Source organism: Perca fluviatilis, chromosome 1 (assembly GCF_010015445.1).
Source record: "Perca fluviatilis chromosome 1, GENO_Pfluv_1.0, whole genome shotgun sequence".
NCBI classification, from domain to species: domain Eukaryota; kingdom Metazoa; phylum Chordata; class Actinopteri; order Perciformes; family Percidae; genus Perca; species Perca fluviatilis.
In genome coordinates, this window is record NC_053112.1 from 14967686 (window position 1) to 14988115 (window position 20430).

At 42.7% G+C, this 20430-nt stretch overlaps 1 protein-coding gene and 1 pseudogene across 1 annotated transcript; one reads left to right on the forward strand and one right to left on the reverse strand.

Moving 5' to 3' along the window:
- The first annotated feature begins 3196 nt into the window (after positions 1–3196).
- LOC120568226 (actin, muscle) lies at positions 3197–5475 on the forward strand. The gene is made up of 5 exons (XM_039815595.1): positions 3197–3353; positions 3689–3935; positions 4037–4228; positions 4396–4577; positions 4824–5475. Exons 1-5 carry the CDS (start codon positions 3237–3239, stop codon positions 4965–4967), a joined length of 882 nt encoding a protein of 293 aa, XP_039671529.1. The 5' UTR covers positions 3197–3236; the 3' UTR covers positions 4968–5475.
- Positions 5476–8510: 3035 nt separating this feature from the next.
- Positions 8511–12548, reverse strand: LOC120568218 (annotated as a pseudogene).
- Positions 12549–20430: the final 7882 nt, after the last annotated feature.

Genomic DNA, 20430 nt, shown 5'->3' on the forward strand with positions numbered 1-20430 from the left:
GTGTGTGTGTGTGTTTAGTGTCTGTCTAGAGCAGGATAATGCCACTCTGAAAAGCTAATTCCCTGATCAGCTCATTCACCCCCCCTTCTATCCTTAGTGTCTCTGTGTGGTCACTTCCCGTGTGCATCTGCAGAAGTGAAGCACTGTGAAACCTACTTCCTGTCTCGTTTGGTGAGCCAGCTCCCATATATCCTTATTAGGAACACATAGAGCCAGTGTGAATTCCTACTGCAAGTTTATGAGTCTTTGTCTGGTGCCCTTATTGAGTTAAAACAGCACCTCCAACTTAAGTTTATAAAATGAGCTTTGCATAAAGACTTCGAAGTGTGCTATCGTGAAAATAGATTGTCTAAAACAGTATTTCAGGTTGGACCTCAAGCCTTGCGTTACATATTTGTGTGTGTCAATGAGTGTGTGTCAATGAGCAGGTGTGTCTATGCATATCAAAGTGAGTCAGATTACTCAATACTAATTTCACAGTATGCCTCACAGTTCAATTTGACACCAAATATAGGTATGTTCTGGAAATGAGACACCTGTCAAGCAAGGTTAATCTGCCCCCTCCACTCACATAAACATTACAAGTGATGAGAGATAAGAGATTCACTGTCGCTCTGCGTGTGTGTGTGTGTGTGTGTGTGTGTGTGTGTGTGTGTGTGTGTGTGTGTGTGAGAGTGAGAGAGAGAGAAACTGGTATGCCAGGGCCGATGTGTTAATCAGGGTGTTAACAGTGCTGTCAGTGACCCTGAGATTGTAACCACCCCATGTCCTGGCACAACTAACCACAAGTATCTGCCTTGAATTTCCACGAGTATCTGCCTTGACTTTGCAAATGCATTAGCACAGTGCAATTCAGTTCTGTTGTTTTTGTGCTTCACTTTAAATTTATCGTGGACCTTTTTGTCTGTGTCCCGCACTTTTCCTCCTATGCACAAATAAAGAACATAAGACAATAGCATGGGTATGTTAATCAAATGTGGTTAAAAGTTTGTGTAATCACTGAGAAAATGGGGGGCCCTTGCCAATGTGGATGATGTCAGGGATTAAATCAACAATAGGATTGACTGATTTGCATCAAAATGTGCACATTAGCTCAATGTAGCAATATTAAAATTACAAAAAAAGCTCATAGCCTATTTCAACTTGTTTCGTACTCAAGAAGACTGTGATTTGCAGCCAGAGTTCTGAGATTTATTGTGTAGCCCATCACACTTGTGTATCACCCCCATTGTGATCATCATACAGATGATACAGATGATGAATGATATAAAAAAGTGTTTAATTGAACACTGAACAACCCCATATTGACAGTATTGATAGTAGCCTATATAGGTTATTTGTTGTGTTGCCTGTCCCCTCCGACTTGACAGAGCGCAGGACTGTATCTGCATGCGCCACACCCAGTGGATGCGACTGGACCAATCAGAGGACGCCGTGCAGAAAGTTTTCCTTATATGGAGAGGGGATGCAGCGCGAGCTGTGATAAAACCCTGCAATTTATTGGCCTCCATTGCAGTCAAGCTCAGACATCCTACCGGAGTGTAGCGCTCAGTCACAGCCCTCCTAAGCCGATAACCCTCCCTCAAACAGGTAAGACAACTGCTGAAAAAAGATGAAAGTTTTGGGGTTTTTTTTGGTTACAGTTTAAATGCATTTCTTTAACAAAATGTGAACGTAATGTTTAGCCACCAAACTGAATTTATTCGGGATGTTAACGTAACGTTAAGTTATGATGTGAGGTTTTCTGTGTGACTTCCATCAAGTTGAAGCAACCTTTGGAGCTGCTAATTTAAATTTCCTCGATCACGTAACGTTAGCCTGCCATTCATTCGGTTTCTGACTAGCACCGTTACAGTTTAAAGGGCTGCTTCCAGTAACAATAACGTAATAGATGTGTCGCCATGCTGTCATTTATATTTAACACATGGTGTGAAATAACCACTGTGATCCGTGCTGTCATCACTTCATCAGTTTAACAAATCAGACTGCGTTCAAAAAGCTTGACCTTCTCGTTTACATGTAAGCATCTGCTTTGGCTCGTCCCCGGGTTCGGTGTCTCCGATTTCACAGGCACATGATTGCAGATTAGACGGATTGAATTTAAAATACTTGGTGTTAACTCAAATTGCAAGTCGGTGGCTGTGACATTAGGCTACAGCTACGAAGTCATTTGACCACCGTTAACGTGACATCTAACAAATGTCAGGTAACGTTAGAAGTTGGTTTTCACATAGCCTAACCTTGTAACTATGGTGGTCACGACTCACGACAACGGTACACCTGATGACTGACATGACAGCGGATGGAAGTTCATCCATCTCAACTGTTAAACTGCTGTATTAAAGCGGGTGTTAGAGATGTGTGGATGCTTAATTCAGTTATGACTCCGGTGAAGGGAGTGGCCGGTATCGGTGTAATTTGAGGTTTAACGACACATTGGGCGGCTTCACGGGCCAGGCTGCCGCCGTCTCCTAAGCTGCTCTCACTTTTGCCTTATATGGCCATGGCCAGACAGTGGGAGAAACCGCCTTTGTTTCTCAGCTCTGGAATTGGACTGGGACCTGCGCCACTGCGACATCCAGCGTCCGGTCTTCAGAATGACAAGGCTCTAACCTAGTGGATGTTTGCCAGATGTAACGCACAACTGTCACAGAGCATCAGTTTTAAACAGTTCTCCCCCTTTTTCATCCCTCCTCTTCTCTGTCCAGAAAATGGATGACGAAATCGCCGCCCTCGTTGTTGACAACGGATCCGGTATGTGCAAAGCTGGCTTTGCAGGAGATGATGCTCCGCGTGCTGTGTTCCCCTCCATTGTTGGACGTCCCAGACATCAGGTAAAATTTCTTCATAATTTATATAAATTGATAAACTATGAATAACAAAGCTTGTAGAAACTGTCCTACATTTCTGTTCACTTTTGTCTTGATTTTAACTTGTTTTCCTGTTTTCTTTCAAAGGGTGTGATGGTTGGTATGGGCCAGAAAGATAGCTATGTTGGTGATGAGGCACAGAGCAAAAGGGGGGTATCCTGACCCTGAAGTACCCCATCCAGCATGTGTCATCTTATCGTCACACGCGGGGGGGGGGGGGCGCCGGCCCCCGCCCTGCTCACAGTGGTCTAACCCTAGTCCAACAAAGGAAAAAAGATGACCCAGGTAACGAGGGCTTGACACACTGACCTTTCCTCTCAATCAGGAAACCCACTCCGCTCACCTGTAGGGCTCCGCAACGGGAAAATGTGTTGCCGCTCAGGCATCTCTTCTTCTGCTCAATCTGTCCATTTCCTCCTGCTCCTTCAATCTCCAGGTTTCTTCTATCCTGTGCTGATCTTTTCGTCTCTGCGGATGCTTCAGGTGTCTATCTCGCTTCACTGTGATTCATCAGGAATGACTTGTTGCAGCATGGTTACTGCTGATTTCAAATTAGGCTTGTTTCAGACCGACAAGCATCTAACTTCACTGGTGTTTCTGCATGATGCAACCAATGACAGTAGAGCAGGTAGCTGCACTCATGTACAGTCAACGTGACCAAACTATAAAGTATAGGTCATTGTATTGATTGGTTTTCGTATGGTATTAATACTTAAAACAGGCCTGTGTGCTGTGCTTTTCTCGAATCTGACTGTACTAACCCCGTTACTAGCTTACTTTGACTCACTGACTCATCTCTCGTCTTCTCTGTCCTCCAGATCATGTTCGAGACCTTCAACACCCCTGCCATGTATGTGGCCATCCAGGCTGTGCTGTCCCTGTATGCCTCTGGTCGTACCACTGGTATTGTCATGGACTCTGGTGATGGTGTGACCCACACAGTGCCCATCTATGAAGGCTACGCCCTGCCCCATGCCATCCTCAGGTTGGACCTGGCTGGCAGAGACCTCACAGACTACCTCATGAAGATCCTGACTGAGAGGGGTTACAGCTTCACCACCACAGGTTGGCACACAAAAAAAACATGCTGATAATTGAAGCAACGGAAAACTGACGGAAAAAAAACAAAACTGTATCTGACTATAAAATGTCTTTTTGTTTTACAGCTGAGCGTGAGATTGTGCGTGACATTAAGGAGAAGCTGTGTTATGTTGCACTGGACTTTGAGCAAGAAATGGGCACTGCTGCCTCCTCTTCATCCCTGGAGAAGAGCTACGAGCTGCCTGACGGACAGGTCATCACCATTGGAAATGAGAGGTTCCGTTGCCCCGAGGCCCTCTTCCAGCCTTCTTTCCTTGGTAAGAAATATATTTCAATCAGTGCACTAGTTGAAATATACTTATGGACTGAGTTTGATAACAAACACATAGAGGGAGTTAACAGTTAGGAAGCATACGGTAAGACGTGAGTAGTTTTTAAAGCATGTGGAACACAAACTTACAGTCTACTTTACACCCTCTCACAGGTATGGAGTCTTGCGGTATTCATGAAACTACCTTCAACAGCATCATGAAGTGTGACGTGGACATCCGTAAGGACCTGTACGCCAACACTGTGCTCTCTGGAGGTACCACCATGTACCCTGGCATCGCTGACCGTATGCAGAAGGAAATTACTGCCCTGGCACCCACCACCATGAAGATCAAGGTATATCTCATTCTCATTACTGTGACTCCCATCCTCCCTGGGGCAGTGATTCAAAAAATGTTTCCAGAAAGCTCTTTACCTCTACTGCCACTCAGTGGCCAAACATGCAATATAGCGGCTCTCTGCTCATCTTCTAGCTTCTCCTACATTTAACTGTAGACTTGAAATATCTGCAGGATTTCAGTGCATTTGCCAATAGATGTTGATTTGACATATTTTAACTGTTTATTTTATGTTTTTCTGCAGATCATTGCTCCCCCAGAGAGGAAGTACTCTGTATGGATCGGTGGCTCCATCCTGGCTTCCCTGTCCACCTTCCAGCAGATGTGGATCAGCAAGCAGGAGTACGATGAATCCGGCCCCAGCATTGTCCACAGGAAGTGCTTCTAAAAGACTTGTCAGTCCGCTTCCCCAAAACACACACTGCTACAAACCCAAACGACTGGCTCTGCATACATGCCTACACCAACACACTGGTGTATGCTGAGCCCACAACACTTCCCATTTTCCCTCATCACTATGGCTATAGCACCATGCCCCCTGATGGGGAGAAACTCTGCAGGAAGTACAGAGCGTCCCAGGCGGTGTGAATGTGTGAGGAATATGTCCATTGTCGTGTTTGTGTAGGTCATTTCAGATGTGTTTGTTCACCACCTTATTTGCCTCTATGAAGGTTTATTCTCTGGTTGGGCCCACTGCCCAACAGACGTGTAGTATTGCTTATGTAAATTATGTAATCTTTTGTTTTTGTACTTTCAGCCTTAAATGATACTTGGTCCAGTTTGTTTTTGTCATTATGCAAAAGACAAAACTTCTACCTTGTATGAAGGTTTGTGCATGGGGCTTCAAGCCTCTGGTGTACACAACAACTTAATAAAGCGCACATGTCTAAAATTCTGGTCTGTGTACTTGGTGTTTATTCAGCTTGGCTCACAAATATTAAAAGAAATTCATATTGATCATCCCAGGATTTTTATTGTATCACACATTTTAATCTTTGTTAAAAAATAATTCATTTTATTGTCTTTATTTTATTTAAAGGTTTTTTTTTTTGGGGGGGGTGGGGATCATTTTTTTATTTATAGATGGCGAGAGAGAGAGATGGGTGCCTGCTCTACCAGGTGAGCTACCCATGCACCCTACATCGTGCTCTTTTCTTTACAACACATGACACTTTACAATAATAAATGCACACACAAAAGAAGTTGGACACATGTCTCACACAAGATTCAATTTCATACATTTTGACATTTCTCACCAGAAAAAGCACAAGTGTAAATAAAATGGCTGAATTGACTGCTTCAGTTTCAGGGCCCTGGTATTGTCACACGTCATGGCTCACTAGGACACTTGAGCAGAACAAAAGCATCATTAGTGTTAATAAAACCTGTGCTTTTACTACAATAGGAAGTCAAGTCTTCCACACATCAATGTCTCTTCAGTTAACTGTTGGCTGAATGTCACGCAGGAGTTGATAAGTTTCTAAGGAAATTGAAATACTTTTGGTCCATTGAGAGAACATGAGGAAACCATTATCCCAGTCCACCATCATCCTAGTCCCCAAAAAACCCTCCATCATAGGATTAAATGACTACAGGTCTGTCATCATGAAATCCTTTGAAAGACTGGTGTTGAGCCACCTGAAGGACATAACCGGACCCCTGCTGGACTCCCTGCAGTTTGCCTACAGGGCAAACAGGTCGGCAGATGATGCTGTCAATATGGGACTGCAATACATCCTGCACCACCTCGACTCCCCAGGGATGTATGCCAGGATCCTGTTAGTGGACTTCAGCTCAGGGTTCAACACCATCATCCCTGAACTCCTAAAAGTTCACCCAGTTCTCAGTGCCTGCCACCACCCGTCAATGGATCATCAGCTTCCTGATTGACAGGCAGCAGCATGTCAGACTGGGGAGCATCTCATCCAAAACCCGGTCCATAAGCACTGGCGCACCACAGGGGTGTGTCCTCTCCCCGCTGCTCTTCTCCCTCTCCACTAATGACTGCACCTCAAAGAACCCGTCTGTAAAACTCCTGAAGTTTGCTATGGAAGTTTAATCTGCCCAAGGAGCTGCTGACCACTTTCTACTCAGCCATCATTCATTCAGTCGGTCATCTGCACCTCCATCACTGCCTGGTTTGGGTCAGCCACCAAAAGGGACAGGGCCAGACTGCAACGGACAATTAGGGCTGCAGAGAGGATCATGGGAGCTGACCTTCGCTCCATCCAGGACCTGTACCGGTCCAGGGTCAGGAAAAGGGAAGCAAAAGATTTCTGCAGACCCCTCACATCCTGGTCACAAACTGTTCAACCTCCTTCCCTCTGGTAGGCGATACAGGGCACTGTTCGCCAAAACCAGCCGACACAAAGACAGTTTCTTCCCCCAAGCAGTCACTCTGTTGAACACTCAGAAATAGCCCCCACCCCACAGTCAATCCTCACTGTTCTGCTCATCTACCTCATGTATATTTCAATCTTCAAATTCCAATACTGTTATTAATATATTACCATTGCACTGAACTGCCTTGCACTAGATTTATATTTAAATCTTAAATCTCAGACATTGCACTATTCCTTCCCTCTCTTTGTTATTGTTATTATATTGTTATTATCTTTTGTAAATTTGTAGATTCTATTGTTATACTGTATACTTAACAGTATTTTTTTTAATATTTCTTACTGATTAAGTGACCTGTGAGTGTAAAGATAAGAATTTAGGTAGAGTATCACTTCATTGTGAAACTTTTTGCCATAGTACCATCCTGTGGACAACTAAATAGGATAAGTAATCATAAATCAGATCTTATCAATGACTTTGTAGAAGGGACTACTAAGAAGTCATAACTGCTGCAGGATAATATTTTCACTGTGTCATTTCCCAGTAATAAATATTCATCACAGGTTTTGTGAAAATTTGACAAGAGCGGGACTTGTTTTGTCACCATACTTACACACCGTTCTTTGTTTCAAAAGCAGACAACCTTGCTTAACATATGTCCCCACATATTGGCTCCATATTTACTTCCTTTTTTAACAGCGGAATTAACATTTTAATCAAAGGGGCCAATTCACTTTGGATAGTAATCTTGTATAACAGTATTGCAAAACTACAGAACTAGTTTATAGTTTGGTCATGTGTTATATTGAAAAATGAATAAACCAGCATTTAGAAATAAATAAAGCTCTCTGTGTCTGCATATGCTTGTTGGTTTATTTTTCCGTGAAATTTAAGAACCCAAACAGTAAATATATATCTACAAAATATAACAAAAATATTTGCTAAATTTGATTTATGCCAAGTTTGGCCAAAAGTATGTATATCTGTTTTTCATAAAGAATCTGAAAAGTATATTAAAACCAGTAGTGAAAGTAGCCAATTACATTTAATCAAGTACTGTACTTAAGTATAATACAGACACCTGTACTTTACTTTTACTCCACTACATTTCAGAGGCAAATACTGTCATTTGTACTTCACTACATTTATCTAACAGCGACAGTTAGTAGTTAAGTAGTAGGTTCAAGATTCATGTTATACAAAAACAAAATATATGCTGTTTATTAAGTATGATGCATTATAGATTGTTATAGTTTAAACTATCAGTTGGATAAAAAACTGTTAATTAGCTAAATGTATGACCAGATACTACAACATAAAATGCTGCTTACACAGTAATGCATACATAATAATAATAATAATTATTATTATAATAATAATAATAATAATCATCATCCAATAATGTAATATCACGCTGACGGGTCATTCTGCTGCCTAATGAGTACTTTTACTTTTGAAGCTTTTCACAAATGTAGCTGCTGAGAGCAGAAATACTTCTGTATTTCTACATATATACATATTTCCACATTCTAATACTTTTACTTTAAGTTTCCTTGAGGTCTATCTATAGAGATATTTATTTTACGCAAGTAAACTTGCAAGTTGTTTAAAAGCACTTTCTACAAACAATGCTGGGGCCGGATTCATCGTACTCCTGCTTGCTGATCCACATCTGCTGGAAGGTGGACAGGGAAGCCAGGATGGAGCCACCGATCCATACAGAGTACTTCCTCTCTGGGGGAGCAATGATCTGCAGAAAAACATAAAATAAACAGTTAAAATATGTCAAATCAACATCTATTGGCAAATGCACTGAAATCCTGCAGATATTTCAAGTCTACAGTTAAATGTAGGAGAAGCTAGAAGATGAGCAGAGAGCTGCTATATTGCATGTTTGGCCACTGAGTGGCAGTAGAGGTAAAGAGCTTTCTTGAAACATTTTTGAATCACTGCCCCAGGGAGGATGGGAGTCACAGTAATGAGAATGAGATATACCTTGATCTTCATGGTGGTGGGTGCCAGGGCAGTAATTTCCTTCTGCATACGGTCAGCGATGCCAGGGTACATGGTGGTACCTCCAGAGAGCACAGTGTTGGCGTACAGGTCCTTACGGATGTCCACGTCACACTTCATGATGCTGTTGAAGGTAGTTTCATGAATACCGCAAGACTCCATACCTGTGAGAGGGTGTAAAGTAGACTGTAAGTTTGTGTTCCACATGCTTTAAAAACTACTCACGTCTTACCGTATGCTTCCTAACTGTTAACTCCCTCTATGTGTTTGTTATCAAACTCAGTCCATAAGTATATTTCAACTAGTGCACTGATTGAAATATATTTCTTACCAAGGAAAGAAGGCTGGAAGAGGGCCTCGGGGCAACGGAACCTCTCATTTCCAATGGTGATGACCTGTCCGTCAGGCAGCTCGTAGCTCTTCTCCAGGGATGAAGAGGAGGCAGCAGTGCCCATTTCTTGCTCAAAGTCCAGTGCAACATAACACAGCTTCTCCTTAATGTCACGCACAATCTCACGCTCAGCTGTAAAACAAAAAGACATTTTATAGTCAGATCCAGTTTGTTTCCCCCCCCCCCGTCAGTTTTCCCTTGCTTCAATTATCAGCATGTTTTTTTTGTGTGCCAACCTGTGGTGGTGAAGCTAAGCCTCTTCAGTGAGGATAGTCTGGTAGTCAGAGGTCTCTGCCAGCCAGGTCCAACCTGAGGATGGCATGGGGCAGGGCGTAGCCTTCATAGATGGGCACTGTGTGGGTCACACCATCACCAGAGTCCATGACAATACCAGTGGTACGACCAGAGGCATACAGGGACAGCACAGCCTGGATGGCCACATACATGGCAGGGGTGTTGAAGGTCTCGAACATGATCTGGAGGACAGAGAAGACGAGAGATGAGTCAGTGAGTCAAAGTAAGCTAGTACGGGTTAGTACAGTCAGATTCGAGAAAAGCACAGCACACAGTCCTGTTTTAAGTATTAATACCATACGAAAACCAATCAATACAATGACCTATACTTTATAGTTTGGTCACGTTGACTGTACATGAGTGCAGCTACCTGCTCTACTGTCATTGGTTGCATCATGCAGAAACACCAGTGAAGTTAGATGCTTGTCGGTCTGAAACAAGCCTAATTTGAAATCAGCAGTAACCATGCTGCAACAAGTCATTCCTGATGCATCACAGTGAAGCGAGATAGACACCTGAAGCATCCGCAGAGATGAAAAGATCAGCACAGGATAGAAGAAACCTGGAGATTGAAGGAGCAGGAGGAAATGGACAGATTGAGCAGAAGAAGAGATGCCTGAGCGGCAACACATTTTCCCGTTGCGGAGCCCTACAGGTGAGCGGAGTGGGTTTCCTGATTGAGAGGAAAGGTCAGTGTGTCAAGCCCTCGTTACCTGGGTCATCTTTTCCCTGTTGGCCTTGGGGTTCAGGGGAGCCTCTGTGAGCAGGACGGGGTGCTCCTCGGGGGCAACTCTCAGCTCGTTGTAGAAGGTGTGATGCCAGATCTTCTCCATGTCGTCCCAGTTGGTGACGATACCATGCTCAATGGGGTACTTCAGGGTCAGGATACCCCTTTTGCTCTGTGCCTCATCACCAACATAACTATCTTTCTGGCCCATACCAACCATCACACCCTTTGAAAGAAAACAGGAAAACAAGTTAAAATCAAGACAAAAGTGAACAGAAATGTAGGACAGTTTCTACAAGCTTTGTTATTCATAGTTTATCAATTTATATCATTTATGAAGAAACTGTACCTGATGTCTGGGACGTCCAACAATGGAGGGGAAAACAGCACGCGGAGCATCATCTCCTGCAAAGCCAGCTTTGCACATACCGGATCCGTTGTCAACAACGAGGGCGGCGATTTCGTCATCCATTTTCTGGACAGAGAAGAGGAGGGATGAATGATGATGAAGTGATGACAGCATGGATCACACTGGTTATTTCACACGTGTTAAATATAAATGACAGCATGCCGACACATCTATTAAGTTATTGTTACTGGAAGCATTTCAGACAGAGTGAGATTGAATGTCTTCAGTCCTCCCAGCAGCACGCAGTCTCGCAGGTGGTTCCAGAAGTTGCTCCTCTTGTGGCTGTTGCAGTGACACACACCTGTCTGACTCCACATTAAACACTGAAAACACACACACAGGACAACATGAATGCAGCTGTGAGGTTTCTTTTCTATCTTAACAAATACAAAACTTGAAATTATCTTTATCTACAAATAAATGTGTTAATTTTGTCCAGAGCACAGCTACTAATAATGCTCTTTTCCTGAATTTGTGTCCTCATGTGTGGTCATACATTGAACAATACAGATATATAAATAAATTCCATCTATTTTTTATCCTTTTCAAAATAAAGTTATATGGAAATGAAAGTGAACGGGAAAAAAATTATTTTGTTTAGGCTCCAAAATGTCAAATATATGACAATAAATACATTTCAATACAGAAGACCTGCAATACATATTTAGAAATATCACCCTTGTGAAGCTTACAATGTTCACATTTGTGTTGAAAACAAACAGATATGGCTGGAATTGGAAAATTTGATTACATTTTCTTTACTCATAAAACAACAATGCATACTCAACATTTCTGTATGTGTTAGTCAGCTGGCTAAGTGGCTGTTCTAAAACCAAACAATGTTTGCAGTAAAGGAAGGAAACACCTGCTTCAGTATTAGAGAACAGAGTATGTTCCTTTAGAGATAACTCGACTGAAAGGTTAGTATAAACCTCCATGAGTGTCAACATCAACAAAAGAAGTTGTACAAAAGCCACTGTATTGTATATGTTTTACTGTTATAGTTATAACATTTCACCTCTTTAACTTTAAAGACGACAAGTGATGAAAGCAATCGATCTTGTAAAATGCCTGTGTGTGTTTTGGTGGCTTTTGGTGACGGTGCACAGTTCACACAGGAGAGTTCACACTACACTGCAAAATGAAAGCTGAACATTGTTTTGTGAATCTGACAACACTCATACAATATGGGAAAAGGAAGGACGCCAGGATGGCTCAGTTGGTGGAGCGGGCGCCCATATAGAGGTTTACTACTCGAAGCAGCGGTCGTGGGTTCGACTCCGACCTGGGGCCCTTTGCTGCATGTCATTCCCCTCTCTCTCCCCTTTTATGTCTTCAGCTGTCCTGTCAAATAAAGGCCTGAAATATCTTTAAAAAAAACAATATGGGAAAAGGAGAATAATCAACCCACTTTGTTTTAATGTTTAGTGAGTTTTGATGTGTGCGTTTACACTGTGTATCATTCCCCACGGTAAGCTAATCAGGCCGTGTATACGGTTTATAAACCACGCCATCACATACCGATGACGCCAGCTTGTCGCAGATGTAGCAGAAACACTGATCGCACATGAGCTGGTTACCGGCCACAGGAGTGTCGATCATACAATCTGTAGCCCTGAGCAGGACAGAGGAGAAGTGATTACTTTTTATGGAGGGGCAACAAGCACGGAGTAATATTTTACAAAGTATGCGTGGCAATTTACTCACGTAAAAGTATGTATGGGACAGTCGTAGCGCGCATGAGGCAGCACCTCAGCGTGGCGGGAGAAGGTGACCACCAGGTCTTCATCCAGAGCAGCGGGAGATAAAACACAGTCTGAAACACAGAAGAAGAGCAGCTGGTGACTACTTATAACATAAACCGGAGGTTCCTAAACTTCTCATGGAGGAAGGACCCCTAAACTGACACAAATTAGACCACAGACCCCCAAATTGATAAGATGTTGTCCCAGGGTCCACCATCTGATAGAATTTTTGCTTTTAGAGGTTTTATTACAGAAAGTGTATGAAATCTATGATGAAAATAGTCATACATTGTGTCATTGTGTTACTTATGGATGGAATTATAGTGATCTGTTTTGTAGGACTAGATGTAAATATCCCTTATTTGCAAACTTGAGACAAACTGCTAAAAGACTCTGTGGGATGGTCAAGTAAGAGATGGCATCCTCTGGGTTATCAAGTGGCCATGCCTCTTTCACTGATGTTTCGCTGATAGGCCCACAACGCCACTGAATGAGTGTTCAGCAGTGAAACCTGGCGTCCCAGGCTCAGCCCCTAGATGCCATCTGCTCACTTGAGGGCCCAGGTGGCAGACTGATCTCAGGAAGTGACATATGTATGACACACCAATTCGTAGGCCATTATTGGCGTGTTATCAAGATGCATACTCGCTTTTTTATCAACGCCGTTTGGCCTCCATTGACCTACATTACCTTGTGATTGCGTGTGAATTTACGCTGTAGTGAGTTGTATGAAAGGGCGAAAATCCGCATAGGGAGGTTGGTCGGGGTGGCGGATGAGTCAAACAACACAGAACTTTCACCCATGAGACCGGGGATAGTGTCCCGTGTGTAACGTTTCCTAAACCCAACCGTCATTTTCTTCTGTTACTAAACCCAACCGGTTGTTCTTTCCTAAACCCAACCCGTCTACTGTATACGGCGCTCAAAATGCATACAGATAACACGCCACTTGTAGAAAGTGGTGTAGGTTTACTTCCGCTGTATACAGCGTAGACATGCACGCAGAAAGCTCAAAATGCTGGCTGTCGCGTCACTTTATGGAGCTTCTCAATTCCGAAAACTTTGAAGCAAATTGTCAATTCGGCAACGATTTACGCAAGACTGCCTATATTCAAAATCTAAAGAGTTAATTTCTCGCCTAAAACGTATTCAGAAGTGAATTTAGTGATGAATAAAATTGCCAAAATTGTTAAAATTGTCCTGTTGCTGCTCTGTCTATGTACCGGAAAGCCAATGGTTGAGGCACGTGTGCATCACTTAAAAGTGTCCCCTGGAAACACTTCCGTTGTGGTGTGGGCTATTTGCATGTGTTGTCTTATTAGTGCGTGCTGTGGTTTAGTCGCATGTGTTGTCTTATTGTTGCGTGCTGTGGTTTATTTGCATGTGTTGTCTTATTAGTGCTTGCTGTGGTTTATTTGCATGTGTTGTCTTATTAGTGCTTGCTGTGGTTTATTTGCATGTGTTGTCTTATTGTTGTGTGCTGTGGTTTAGTCGCATGTGTTGTCTTATTAGTGCTTGCTGTGGTTTATTTGCATGTGTTGTCTTATTAGTGCGTGCTGTGGTTTAGTCGCATGTGTTGTCTTATTAGTGCGTGCTGTGGTTTATTTGCATGTGTTGTCTTATTGTTGCGTGCTGTGGTTTATTTGCATGTGTTGTCTTATTAGTGCGTGCTGTGGTTTAGTCGCATGTGTTGTCTTATTAGTGCGTGCTGTGGTTTATTTGCATGTGTTGTTATGTCTTATTGTTGCGTGCTGTGGTTTGGTTGCATGTGTTGTCTTATTGTTGCGTGCTGTGGCCTCTCAGGGCCACCGTAGTAATCTGCACCAAATTACATAATGAAATGCAGTTTTCCTTTTTCCCATAAGAATAGAGAGGCTCTGGAGAGATGTTTACACCAGAGTGCTTGATCTCTTCTACAGCATCTTTAACTACCTTGAGAGAGAGGGGCTTCTAAATCCTGACGAGAAGTTCATGTGTTTGCTCTACATTGGTGCTTTCTGCCTCACGTTCAGAAGCACCTTGAGGTTTTCCAGCGTGGCTGGAACTGCCACCGACTGAGCACTGAGGGAAATCAGTCCCCACTTCAGCTGTGGTCTCGCCATGAACATAAGGCACAGCAGGACCCCATGCAGGTTTGAATTTATTATTTTTCTATGTCCTACATAGTATGTCTACATTCTAACCACCTCATCTGATATTGTACAACTACAGTGTTTAATTGTTAATCCAGGTACAGACCATTCAAAAGTCCTGTACTGCACACCTCCATCAGTAGAATATTGTAAGTTAGATTGATATCCAGGAACTAAATGGAGAATTTTTTTTTTTTTCTTGCTATAATGTTGGGATTAAACAAGGAGCAGTAATTTGTGGTAAATAAACATTATAGCTCTCTCATCCACAAACTAATTTGATAATTACCACAATGACTTAATCAGTTTCTGCATTAAAAGGTTGTCATGGAGTATGGAGTTGACTGGACTGGACCAAATGGTTATCATCAGCCTGATGTTGTGGTCCTTGAAGTTCAGCTACAGCGCTCGCTGACAAAGCAGGAAATACAAAGACTACCAAAACCTGATGCCCCTCTGACCAATGTGTTGGATGTCTACATTCAAACTGTGAGCCAGTTATCAGAAATGCTCCTGTAAATTCCAGATTCAAAAGCTGTAAGATGCAGAAGGTTTAACCTAAATAAGAATAATAATAATAGTAATAATATTTATGAAAAGTTTCAGTCCGGCTTTAGATCCCGTCATAGCACTGAAACTGCATTGTTGAGAGTTTTTAACGATTTTATTTTAACTGCCGATTCAGGAGCCTCTGCTGTCTTAGTGCTTTTAGACCTTACAGCGGCCTTTGACACTATGGACCACTCAATTCTCCTGGCACGTTTGGAGAGTTGTGTGGGAATCAAAGGTACTGCACTAAGGTGGTTTCAATCTTATCTAACTGACAGGAGCTTCTCTGTCCAACTCGGTGATTTTTTATCTGAAGCGGCTCCATTTACCTGTGGTGTCCCCCAAGGTTCCGTCTTAGGCCCCATTTTATTTTCTTTGTATATGCTGCCCCTGGCCTCCATTTTTGAAAGGCACGAGGTCTCCTTTCACTGTTATGCAGACGACATTCAAATTTATTTGCCCCTGAACGTAAAAAATCTGCAGCCCCTGTTTGATTGTATGAAAGACATTAAAACATGGATGAATTTAAACTTTCTAAATTTAAATGGAGACAAGACAGAGATCATAGTATTTGGAAACCCTAAACCTCTTGATTTAAATTATCTTGGCCCCTTGGCTACAAACAGTTGTTCAACTGTGAGGAGTCTTGGTGTTGTGTTAGATAGTGCATTTAAGCTTGATAAACAAATATCCGCCATTGTCAGATCATGTTTTTTCCAGTTGAGAACTATAGCCAAGGTAAAGGCGTATCTCCATCCTAAAGATCTGGAAAGGGTGATAAATGCCCTTATAACCTCTCGCCTTGACTACTGTAACTCGTTGTACGTGGGCTTAGATAAGTCCTCGCTTCAGCGTCTGCAGTTAGTCCAAAATGCGGCTGCACGTCTCTTGACAGGAAAGAGGAAGAGGGACCATATCACACCTGTGTTGCGTCACCTCTACTGGCTCCCTGTTCATTATAGGATCGATTTTAAAATTTTACTACTGACTTTTAAATGCTTAAATGGCCTGGCTCCATTATATTTAACATAGCTTCTGCACGCTCATATCCCGGCTAGAGTGCTAAGATCCGCTAATCTCCTCCTCTTGGATGTACCGAGAAGCAGACTAAAAACCAGAGGTGATCGAGCCTTCAGTGTAGCTGCCCCTAACTTGTGGAACAACTTGCCAGTCCATATCAGAACCTGCCAAACTCTGGAATGCTTTAAATCATTGTTAAAAACTCATTACTTTTCTTTGGCTTTTCCTTTGAGTTAGGTTTGTTACTTTCCTGGTAATTTTTATTTTATTTTAATTTCACTATACCTCGTATACTGTATATTACACATGTTTTATTGTTGTATAAAATGTATGAGCAGTAATTTGTTGTGTTTTAACCTGTGAAGCACCTTGGTCAACCATGGTTGTTTTTAAGCGTGCTATATATAAATAAATTGATTGATTGATTGATTGATTGATTGATTGATAACTGCTTGCAGTTCTAGTTACGGTTTGAATTTCGTCATGCCACTTATATAACATCTACCCCAATGTCTTATAAAGCTAACCGTTGTGTCCAATTTGATTTAAAGGCATTTTTTGATACTTAGATTTTTAAGGTCTTTAGGTAGGGCCAGCTAGCTATACGCGTCCCATTCAATACAATGTGAAACGTTGCCGCTAGCTACACTTTCGCATAACTATAATTATATTTACAGTTTGAATTTCGCCACCTCACTTATATAACATTCAACCCAATGTCTTATAAAGCTTACGCTACACATTTTGTGAATTTCAGAGGTCTAGTGAGGAGGCTTAGGTAGCTACTCAATTGATGGACTCCAGCTCACCGCGTTCTCTATCAATGTCGGCTGTCGAGATGAAGTGCGCCTGTAAAGGTAGCAAGGGTAGGAGGGCAGCAGCGGGTGCTTGACAAAAATCCGGTCGGCTCTCCAGTAAAGCCGACAGTTTCCGCCGATTCCAGCAGCCTTCAGGCTGAACAGGAAGTGACAGAAACACTTTGGTCCGATTCCGATTTAATAAAATGTTATCAGACCCATAAATCAGCTCCTACACAGTCTCCAGTTGTTTTTATTATGACAGAGTAGCTGTCAAAATTCTCTACATGCGATCTGTTGCTGATTTGAATTAACAACACACTGTAGATATTCCGTAATCTGAACAGATTTAGTCTCTCTGACTATTAAACATAGGCTAACTATCAGCCCCACAACATGTGTTCGGTACAGAATAAGCTTTTAAATCAGACAAATCGCAGTTAAAATCCCTCCGATTCAAAGTCAATAAAAAGTTTATATAAAACGTCATCATGTTGAGTCGATTCTGAACCAATCAGCTGTTCGCAGCTGAGAGGCTGGCGTTTCCCAGCATGCACTGGGTCCGCATGCGTCCGCCTGGCTCTTGCAGTTGGTGAAAAGCAACTGCGCTACCTGCGTCTCAGAACTGCGGCCGCCTTGGTCTCGTGAGATTATCGTTGAAGTGAATTTTGTAATGGAATAGCAGAGATCTGCATGACCTAGCTAGATTCAGAAGACTACCTGATCTCAGGTCAGTTGTGTAGCCTATGTAAATGTTGGGGCGTGACCGTTCTCTTAATACACCCATGGGCTGACAAAGGTTCCGGTTTTTGGGAGGTTGACGTCAACTTCAAGCTTTGTTGAGATTCGACCGTTTTCAGCGGCAGTTTCAAAATATGAGATTTTCATAATAAAGAGGTGTTAATGGGATTTTTAGCTTATATGTATGTCCTATTTACCCACAGAACTGTCGTTATTCAACTGAATGACAGGGTAAAATCGGTTTTGCATTCAATCACCCCTTTAAAGCAGGTTGGTTTTGTTTGACATTAGCTAACATCAGCTAGCTAGAGCTCACAACATCGCTAGCTAGCTAATGTTACATATTTTAAAGAGCAATGTGCCTGGTTGCTTACATGGGATGGTGGGGCCTTCCGTACCCGTAGGACGGGGTGCGTCAAATGCGCTGCCGGCATCTGCCTTGCTCCACGGATTCTGTCATCTAACATCAAGCCAAAAAAAGAAAATACATTTTTTTTTTTATTTGTTTTTTTTTTTAATAAGAATAAAAAAATGAAAGCTGCGAGCAGCGATGGACAGGCCCTCGCGCCTCTGCGCGCGTCGGGGTAAGGTAGAGTCTTGTGTGAGATATCATTGAACTCAGCAGAGTTCCTTTTTAATTGGTGGTGGTTTGACCCGCCCCCTATGCTTTAACCACGCCCCCTTTCACAGCTAATGAACGGTATGACGTAGAGTCTTGTGTGAGGTATCGTTGAACTCAGCGGGGAGTTCCCTTTTCATTGGTGACTATTTGCGGTGTCTGAGTGCTGCGCAAATGCACGGTCGCAAGGAGCGGCATCCGCAAGTAACCCCGATGCGCGCAGAGGCACGAGGGCCCGTCCATCGCTGCTCGCAGCTTTAATTTAAAAATAAACTGTTTAATATTTTTAATTTGGACATATTGCCCATCCGTACAGTGTGACTGCACTGCGTCTTTCTGCCTTTGAGATCGGAGGATGTCTTCCGTACTTCTGAAAAAGAATCACATTTCCATAGTGTGTTAATATAGTTGATATGTAATATAAAAGGTAGATTTTACTGTTTTTTGTCACATATGTTTGAAAAAATTGCATTTTCACAAATAATAGACAGAACATAGAATGAACCTTTCACAAATCTGAAAAGTTTTTTTTTTAAGACTCCTTAGACCAATGTTTCTCAACGGGGGCGTTCAGAAGATGATGGGGGCGTTGGAAGCAATATTTTGGAAAGGGGGGCGTTGAGGTGCCCTTGGGGGGGCGTTTGTTTGAAAGCTAGTTTAAACCAAAGATTCACAATAACACATGTTTACACTTAAACTATTAAAAAATCCTTGGTCTGCAACATTAAAAGCTGCCAGTTTACAGCACTGAAACTGGACGAGATGGGTATCCTAACTTCTCTGTGCTTCTGTCAGCTTTGTTTGGCGCAGCTCCATGCTGCCTTCACGGGAACGGGACGTAAGAGCATAATCTTAAATGAGCTCTGTAGCTACTACGTGAAGATGCGTTCAGATAAGAAAAAAAAGCAATCGCCGCGACGTCCTGTTGTGTTCTTTAACCCCCCCAATGTAGCACAAGTAGACTTTATATTTCACAGTAACAGTTTTTCGTCAGATGGTTTATAGAACACAACGTTTCCTACTGTACCTGAATGCAGCTTCATTTCACGGAGAAAGAGAGAAAGAAAAGAGACGTGCGAGAGATATCGACTGTGCGTTGTTGTTTGGCAAACCGTCAGCTGTTCCCCAAACTCCCGGGGTCCGTTCCAGGTAGAAGGTTTAACAAACTCTGAGTCTGACCCTGATGTCTGAGTTGATTTAACCTGAGATGGGAAACTCAGAGTTTTCGGTTCCAGAACAGCTGATATGAGTTGGTTCAATCAACTCGGAGTATGTTCGCTCAGGGTTACGCGCGTGCACAAAAGGCAGTATGACCATGGTAACAACTAGGGGTGGTACGGTTCACAAAACCCACGGTTCGGTTTGTATCACGGTTTTAGGGTCACGGTTTTCGGTTCAGTACGGTTCTTATTTTTTCTTTATCACTCCAGAATATACTTCAGCATATAGCTAAAATTAGCATATTGAATGCATGTTGCACAAAACGTGCACACAGTGGCAGTTCTATATTATTTTATTTCATCATAGGTAACGTGAAATCCAAAATGTTCCCACACACCAGACTATAAACGACGCTGGCGCATCCTCCAGCTCTGGGCAGCCTCTCTCCCACTTGACATTTCTGCAGGTGACGTGACGTGACCTGCAGCGGCACCCCACTCCACTTGAGGAGCGGTCGGCTCGGTGTCTCTCAAAATCTGATGAAAATCTTTTAAACTGACCTTTGTCGATCTGAAATGAAGACAGATTCAGCAACTGCATGGCCTATTTCTCGCTTAAAATGTTTTCAGAAACACGTTTCGGTGAACTATTTTAGTACAATATGAGATCGTATTCTGAACGAGCCGCCATGACAGTCTGGCTTTGAAATTTGGGACCATGTGACGCAATCGTCCAATCAGCTGCCATGGGTTGCGTTTGTCACGCCCATCCCGCTCGTCATTTCCAGTAACTGTTTTAACATAGGTGTATAAAGTGGGCACTACGGCAGTAAGAGGTTAGTGCACATTAACAGTGTACTGACGAACCGTGCGGTACACACATGCTCCGAACCGAGACTAGCGAACCGAGCGGT

Bases quoted from the DNA above. Each gene is read 5' to 3' on its own strand.
- LOC120568226 (XM_039815595.1), top strand. From the start codon at position 3,237: ATGTGTTGCCGCTCAGGCATCTCTTCTTCTGCTCAATCTGTCCATTTC. The intron at 3,354-3,688 runs GTGTCTATCTCG...TCTGTCCTCCAG, and splicing joins CGTCTCTGCGGATGCTTCAG to ATCATGTTCGAGACCTTCAA. The intron at 4,229-4,395 runs GTAAGAAATATA...ACCCTCTCACAG, and splicing joins CTTCCAGCCTTCTTTCCTTG to GTATGGAGTCTTGCGGTATT.